Below are 8672 nucleotides of genomic sequence, written 5' to 3' on the forward strand. Positions count from 1 at the left end.
CCTTCAGACAGAGAGGTTGGAGGAATCTGCTGCTGAAGCTGCTGTTCAACCTGTCCAGTGAGTCATGGAGGGGGGAGGACACATTCAGAGACTTTTCTCTGAAAACTGTTACTGTGGAAGTTTTTGCTGTGATGTTGATGTGATGTTTAGTTCAGTCAGAGATTAGAAGTCAGAGTGTGACTTGTTAGATCTAGACTGGGTGGAAACATCATTCTTGTCAATATATTGTTGATAAAACTTGATAAAAATCTAAAATCTACTTTGAGCTCAGTTTTCTGTAAACAGATCAGCTCTGTTCCAGTACAAATGATCCCAATGAACAAGTTTTACATAGTTCCAGATATGACTTCTTTTGTGGCATTTAGTCATTCTTTAACTAAAACACGTGATAATGACCATCTTAAGGAACATTTTGATGTCACAAATACTGAGAAATTCATCAGGAAGAAGAAAAATTTATTGTTCTATAGTTTTGTGAAGAGATGAAGTGAATGAAGTAAAACCTACAGTCAAGAGTTTAATGCTGCTTTGTGGTGGTGGAAGAGAGAGTTTATTTAAAGAATGGATTTATATTTAATCTGCTGAACACAGAAGGAATTAATCTAGCAATAATAAACACAAAATCATAGGATGTAATCACGAGACAAACACTGAAAATCCATTTCTATATGGAAATGACATTAATGATAAGTGATACTTAAAATGAAAACAAAGCATCATAACATACTCTGTACAGTGATGTTGACTGTGTTGCTGAACTCTCCTGATCCAGACTCACACCAGTAAACTCCACTGTGGTTCATGTTCATGTTACATGAGGATCCAGTCATTCTCCCCCAGGAGGAGCAGAGTGACAGATGATGTGTTTCTGTAAAGCTCATCACTCTCCACTCAGCAGAGTTTCCTCCACAGTTCAGTGAAACAGAGTCAGATGTGAAGTGTTGAACTCTGTCAGGATTCACTGTGAGAGACGCTGCTGGATGAACATCTGAAAAACAAACATGATGAAAGGTCAAACTTTGTGAAAAAATACTCTGCAATATGTTTAAAAAATATTGAAAGTAAATTTATATTTTCATAAATTCTTCATAGTGAAAGGATTAAATGCTGTTAGTGGATAAGATGTTTGGAATAAGCATGAACGAATGATTGTAAAACCTTAAAAGTGCAGAACCACAGATACCAGTAGGCAAGGTCAGGGTTAATGGAGACAGAAAGCAATAAACAGACATTCAAACTGACCTTCAGACCAGACAAATGTGGGTTTACTGTGATCAGTGGAATAAACACGGTCCACTCTTCCAGCTCTACACACACATCCTGCTGTGTGTGTTTGTCCATGAATGATGTAGGAATCATGTTCAGTCCCAGCAGTGCTACCAGGCAGCAGATCATAACTGTAAGAGATATACTGGTGTGACAGATCAGGAACAGCTTTATACCAGTAGAACCTCCATCCTGCAGACGGAGGTTTAATCTCACATCTCAGAGTTACTGAGGATCCAGGACTCAGCCATGATGGAGACACAGAGAGGACAGGCCGGGGTTTATCTGCTGGAGAGAGATTTTATCTGAATGAAAACATGTTGGATCTTGTTGACTCTTAACTCTGAATAACATTTCTCTACTAATGTTATCAATTGTATATTTAAAATTTCTATATGTATTTAAAACATCTACATTTGTTCAGATAAACCTTTCAGTCAAAATGTAAATAAAGGAGCTTTGCTTATCTCAATGTTCAAGGAGAAAATTTTTTTTTATATTTTAGACGTTTTTCTGCTCATACAACAAAAACAAATATGTTTAAATCTGTAAGAAATTACTCAAATGTTAAAGAAAAGTTTGTTCTCCTTCATTTGGATATTAAGATGTGTGATTTTGGGTTCAGCTCCACCAAGGATTAAAATTATAACAGTAATAAAATAATAGAATAAATTTAATTGTTCTTATGAGATCCAGCTTTGTCTTAAAGAAACACTGTTAGGTATCAGGTAAGATATACAGGGAGCTGATTTAACAAAATTTAATAATTAGGGCTGTCAAAAATAATGTGTTAGAGGCGTTAATTAATTTATGTAATTAACTGCATTAAAATTGTTAACCCATTAACACATGAATGACATGACAAGCCCCATACATCCATCATTTCTCTGTTATGATGGCGGGACGTGGAAACGAAGAATGGAAGAGATCAGCCGGGTGGCTGTATGGATGGACTTCAGAATAAACACAGGCCTCCCTAATTCATATACTGCACACATATGCTTGCATGTACACACACACACACACACGCACACACCCACACACACACACACACACACACACACACAGGCTGAGTAATCACTAAACTTCTATAATATTCTATAAAGACCGACATTTACAGACAACTATCAGCCACCAGTCCATAGCTTTTCTCTCTCCTGCTCTCATTAAAAGACTCAATACAAAGTTCACAGCAGGACTCTATTATTCATATGATGATATGATTTCATGTTAATCTGGAACTACATGATTGTGTCATTTTGTCAGTAAATAATTAAAATGCCAGTTTACCATAAATATAATACGTTAAAATCAATATTTGCTGCAACAGTAAAAACAAGAAGTGGTCAACAGCAGCTTCACCTGATGTGATTCTACTAACAGAAAATGAAAAAGTTGACTCAACTTACACAGATAGGAGACTGTCAATCTTTAAAGGTGTTCCCAAACTTTATCATGCAACAGCCCACATGTAGAGGTATGTTTGGTCCAGAAGGACCCACCTCAAAAAAGTCAAGTGTCTTTTAGTCTACTAGTCCGGGCTCTGTGTGACCTGTGGAGCCGTCCCGAGGGTAAGAGCTCAAACAGGTGGTAACCGGGGTTTATTGTTTATTGTTTTATTTGGATCCCCATTAGCTGCAGCAGCTTCTTGTTGCTGTAATTAACCATCTGCTTAAAAGTCTGTAAATTAAATAAAAATTAGGGCTGTCAAAATTAACACGTTAACGGTGGTAACTAATTTAATTAATTGTGTTAATATTTTAATGCAACCTGCCCCATACATCCATCATCTCTCTTTTTTTATTTTTAATTTTTTAACCTGTGCTGTCCAGCATCCTAGAAAGCAGAATGATAGTCTGGTTGCCCCAGTGGGCCAAGATCAGCAGCTGCCGGCCCCGCCAGGGACTATGCCATCCAGAGCGACCCGAGCGAATGGTCCAGGGTCACAGGAGCCCAGAGGCAGCCCCTCCACCCCCCAAAGTTAGAGGGAAAGTTAGAGAGCAGGTCAGAGTCACACTGCCCCCTGCTGGTATGATTGAACTGTCTGCTGTCAGAGTGGCTTTGGTTTCATCTTCTGGAAGTTAATAATAATGTATTATTATTATTCTACCTGTCACCATGTAAGAGATGTAACAGAAATGTTTGAGGACACAAACTCCAGATTATATTAAATAAGAGGAAAACAACGATAACGTTGTTGGAAGTGTTTCCTTCTTGTTCGGATGAATCAGATGAAAACAGAGTTAAAATGGATGAAAGACGTCCAACTTACCTGATACAGTTACTGAGACGACATCACTCCACTGTGTTAAATAAAACTCGTCTCTTCTTCCCCGGCAGCTGTAGTCTCCACTGTCAGTAACTCTGCTGATCCTGTGTTCTCTGGATGATGGAGGTCTATTTAACCTGGTTGGTCTCCATTCATACGTCCACTGAGTTCCTCCACCTTCCTGGATCTCACATCTGGCAGTGATTGTCTCACCTCTGTATATCAGAGTCCAGCTGGGCTGCAGGACCACTGTGGGCTTCATGGAAACTGTTCATACAAACATGCAGTTAGAAAACTTACACACACAGAAAATCTACAGAAATATGATTTGAATGTTTCTTATCAACTTAGTAACTTTATATTAATTTGCATATTTATTTTGGAAGTCTGTGGTTTGTAGACTAAATCAAATATTTCTTGATTTGAAAACAAAGAAAACATGATAAAAAAAAAATAAAAACAAACACTAATTGTACATTCATTAAAAGGTTCACAGATTAAGGCTTTTTCTGAATATAAACAAAGCGTCTTTTATACACGTTAAAATAACAGATAAAACAATTGGAGATTATTTTTTTATGTATTTTAGAGCCAATAATCAAAACTCACGAGTTTCCTCGATGGTGACGTCATGGCTGTCTTCTGTGTAGAAAACTGGTTCTCCTCTTCCTCCTCTGCAGCGGTACAGACCTCCCTGTGAGACTCTGATGACTCCACCTGGTTCATTGTTATTTCTGAGCTGAGCTGCAGGATAGACTGACCCATCTCTGAACCAGTTAAACTTCCAGTCAGCAGAGTGGTCCACAGAGCAGGTCAGTGTTACACTGCCCCCTGCTGGTAGGATTGAACTGTCTGCTGTCAGTCTGGCTCTGGGTTTACTGGCTGGTGAGTTTAGAACAGAAATAAAACCAACATATTATTAAAATGTGACTCATTTCACAAACAAATTTGCTAAAATTACTTTGAATTGTCTTGTACATGAAATGTGCTATACAAATAAATTTGCCTTGCCTAAAATCATCACAATTTATACATTTATCAAGTCGTCATAGACTACAGTGACGTCGTTTATAGAGCTGCCTCTAAACACTCCTCTATTAACTGGACACCATTTATAACGCTGCCATTTGCTTTATTACCAGATCCTCCTTTAACACACCACTACAGCTTGTGTTCCCTGGTCAGTTAGCCCTCTCTTCACTCTCTTAGATAAACACATTGGTATCTGTTGATTTATAAAACCATCATTAGAAAAACACAGTTGCATCTTCACTCATTACTCAGATTCATAACATCAGACGTCCTCTTGGCTCAAGTCGCCTCATTAAGCTGCTCATCCACAAAGTCTGCACTACCTTCAGTCATTCATCTTTTCACTTTTCTGCTGCAGATGACTGGAATCACTTGCAGCAGAAACTAAAGCTCAGGACTTTTATACCACTGTCATCTTTTAAAAACTTGCTAATGGAAGCGGTCCAGGATGGTTACACTTACTTTTATCTGTAGCTAGTTGGACCATTTTTATATCTTCCTACAATCTGTTTTAAATTCGTTTGATAATGTTCTGTTAGATGTGTATTCATGTCTTTTGTAATCTGCTTTTTTTTTATTTTCCATGTGCTGCCTATCAGCAGGTCTTCATTGTAAATGAAAATTTATTCTAAACTGACTCATCTGGTTAAATAAAGGTTTATATTTAGCTAGTAGCACCACATAGAAATAATAAACCCCAAATGAGACATTAAGCTCCGTTATAACAAAACTACACATTTATAAAAATGTCAAATTTACCTGCTGAAACACAAATGTAGTTATAAAATGTTGGACATAAAAAAAAGCTCTTTACAACATTTAAAGATCAGATTCACATTTAAGTAAAAATAATAAAACAGCTTCCTAACTGGTTTCAGCTTTGTCAAATAAATTCAACAATTTTTACCTAAAACAGGGTTTTATAGATAAAAACTTGTTGTGGACCAACTATTTTACTGGACGACTTTTACTGGAGCTTTGCTGGTGAAACAGGAGCGTTTTTGTTGCAGCATCATCTGCTACTGGAGCACAGCATGGCTTCATAGATAAACTGTGTTTGCGACTACTCTGAAACAAGTGTTAGCTGAATCTAGAGTTATGATTGTAGCCTGGAAAGGTTTACATCGTTCAGATCTCAAGACGCTCAGCTTTCCAGTGGCGTATAACATGTGAAGCTACTTGGAAGACAGACTGAGTAAAATACATATTTATCGTCATGTCCCGTCCACAGGACGTCTGGTACCAGCGGGTTAAAAAGTGAAGACGTAAACTTTGTATCTACAATCGTGTCCAAGTCAGCTGCAGCCACTAAAGTTCATATTTATCTGAGGTGGCCGTCAGTAGCTTTGTTGGTGTCGGCTCATTGAGTTTTCATAGAACTTTTGTCTCATTTACTGCTGTTTGTTTGATGTGTTGGAAATATATTTGATACCATTTAATCTGATAATTTGCCGTTAACTCATGGCATTTAGTGGGACAAAGAAAATGTAAAAATAACTGATTTAAAATGGAGAATTTTGCGTGTGTGTTAAGTTATTAGACAGTTCTTGTGATTTTACTTCTACTGAGGAGGTGCTGATATGATTTATGCTAATTAATATTGCAGCATGAAGCTGTGCTGAAGAAGAAGGTTACATATTCACCTGATGATTCATTATTTCAGGAATCAGAGAGATCATCTACAAAGAAGATTTACTGCTGTTTGGACAGAAGTGCTGGCTGCTCATACGGATTGTAGTATTTATTTAATTGTCATGGTTCATGTTTCTTCCAGGTCTCTAGTGATTGCTTCCTTAATCAGGTACATTTGTTCCACCTGGGCTTCCCTGATTGCTCCCTATCCTCACCTGTGCTCAGCTTTACTTAAACTCTCTCCAGTCTCTCCTTCCCTGCAGATTATCGACAGTCTTGTGACAAATTGAGGTCCTTTGTTTCTTTTCTATGTGACAGTTTGCTTGTTAATCTGGACAGAACACACAGCAAACATGACTGACCTGATACTGACAGTCTGATGGCTTCACTCCACTTTGTTGAAGAATATGAGTCATCTCTGCGTTTACACTGACACTGGTAGTCTCCACTGCTGAGCTCAGAAACAGTGAAAGTAAACTGTTTACTGGAAATCTGCGGTATAATTGACCCAAGATGTCTCCATACACACATCCACTCAGTGTTTTCTCCTCCCTGGATCTCACATGTCAGAGTGATTTTCTCTCCACTGAAAATCTGAGGCCAGTCAGGTTGTCGTGTTACAACAACCTGGTTGGAAACTGTTTCCATAGATATGAACAGAAAAACACAAACAAAAATATCATCAGAAAATATTACATGTAACTTTCATATAAAATATTTTTTTTTTATATGAAATAATAGAACTCACAGATTATATTAATACTGGCTTTATGACTCATATCAGAGTAAAAGGCTGGATCTCCTCTCTCTCCTCTACACCTGTAGATTCCTCCCTGTGACACACTGATGGTTCTGTTTTGTTCATCATTTGTTTTAAAGTTAAATTCAGAAGTGTGTGAGGTTCGTCTGAACCACTGGTATTTCCATCCAGCAGAGTTGTCCACAGAGCAGCTCAGTGTCACGCTGCCTCCTACTGATATGGTTGTTGTTCCTGCTGTCACTTCTGCTCTGGGTTTATCTGTTGTATCGTCCAAAAACACAAACAATTTGCAAAGACATGAAACAGAAAATATTAAAAATTTTCAGTTTACATGACTCAACAAAACATGACAGAAATGTGCCACTTTCATTAAAAACCATTTTTAAATCATGTTTGGTCCTCAAGTTTCATGATTTCCTAACAAAATGTATAAATACGCTTACATTTAAAGTTCATGTAAAGAAAGATGTGCATATGTACAGCTTAAAAAATGTTAGTCACAGTAAAATTAGTCATGTTGAAAGAACAGAGGACTTACCCCAAACATTTAAAGAGATCTTATTACTGCACTTTGAATCATTTGAAGTCTTCAGACGACCACAGCACTGGTATTCATCTTTATAACTTATATATAAAAGTTTTAATCTGTAGCTTGAATGTGAGTTGTAGGGAATGAATTCTTCACCATCCTTGAGGATTCTGTATTTCTAGTCAGTGTTTGTTCCTTCCTTCATGTCACATATGAAGGTAACATACTCTCCAGTATAAAAAGTCAACCAGTTAGGATCAATGGTCAGAACAGCTCCTAGAAAACAACAACAAATGTTTAACACCTGCGTACACTTTGCCAGCCGACACACTGTGTAGATATATACAATGAAATTATCTGATAATCCACAAAAAAGTCAGCTTGTGTCTAACAGTGAGGCAACAGGCTGAGATTCATTTACAAAGAAAATAACTGAAAAACTAAAGTGTGTCACCTTGAGTGTGTCCAGTGCAGAGGAGTGTATACAGCCCTGCAATCCAGGTAGAAACAACAGAAATGAACAAAGGATCAACATTTGAAACCAGAGTTGTTTAAAGTACAACATAAACACATATAATGGTAAAAAACATAAATTCTAACTCAGATATTTAACTTAAATTACAAAATCCCATCTACAAAACACCCAAATTCTTCATTCAGATTCTCAGACACTGGTGAAAATGACTGATACCTAATTTCATCTGATCCAGTTTCCTTAATATCCATGATTTAAACAGAAGACGTCCTCATGTCATATTTACAGAATAAATCCAGCACACAGAATAAAATGAGTCCCATCCTCTCAACTAATCCTCACACTTCTGACAAATTCCTTTTACAAAGACAGAAAAATGAAAGTAAACCATGAGAGACGTCAAGACCAGCAGAGAAACCAAAGTTAAAACATGAGTAGTGTAAATAATAAATGTGGGATTTTTCTAACTTCTCTCTTTGTTAACTTGCTTTAACACAAAGCTTCCTTCCTTTAAACACAGCATGGTTTAGTGTGTGTCTACACTTCCTGTCCTGCTGATCCTGAAACATGTTGGATTCTTATTGAACCCATAAAGACCCAACCCATGAAAAAATGGTAAGAAACATCCAACGTTTTTAATATGAGGTCTTTATTTGGCCCTTTTTTTTCATTAGAAAATGTAACGAAAAAATTAACGTTTTTTTTTGGG

General features: G+C 37.2%; 1 protein-coding gene across 1 annotated transcript in view; it reads right to left on the reverse strand.

Moving 5' to 3' along the window:
- The window catches only part of LOC121639282 (high affinity immunoglobulin gamma Fc receptor I-like), a 31450-nt gene extending 24386 nt beyond the window's left edge, over positions 1-7064 (reverse strand). The window contains exons 1-4 of the mRNA XM_041984442.1: positions 6948-7064; positions 6562-6837; positions 4145-4417; positions 3539-3802 (exon numbers count right to left, since the gene is read on the reverse strand). Of these exons, the coding sequence (XP_041840376.1) occupies positions 3539-3802; positions 4145-4417; positions 6562-6837; positions 6948-6978 (844 nt within the window). The 5' untranslated portion in view covers positions 6979-7064. The remainder of the gene's footprint in view (positions 1-3538; positions 3803-4144; positions 4418-6561; positions 6838-6947) is intronic.
- Between the last annotated feature and the right edge of the window lie 1608 nt (positions 7065-8672).

The sequence above is a fragment of the Melanotaenia boesemani genome, chromosome 5 (genome assembly GCF_017639745.1).
Source record: "Melanotaenia boesemani isolate fMelBoe1 chromosome 5, fMelBoe1.pri, whole genome shotgun sequence".
In the NCBI taxonomy this organism is placed as follows: domain Eukaryota; kingdom Metazoa; phylum Chordata; class Actinopteri; order Atheriniformes; family Melanotaeniidae; genus Melanotaenia; species Melanotaenia boesemani.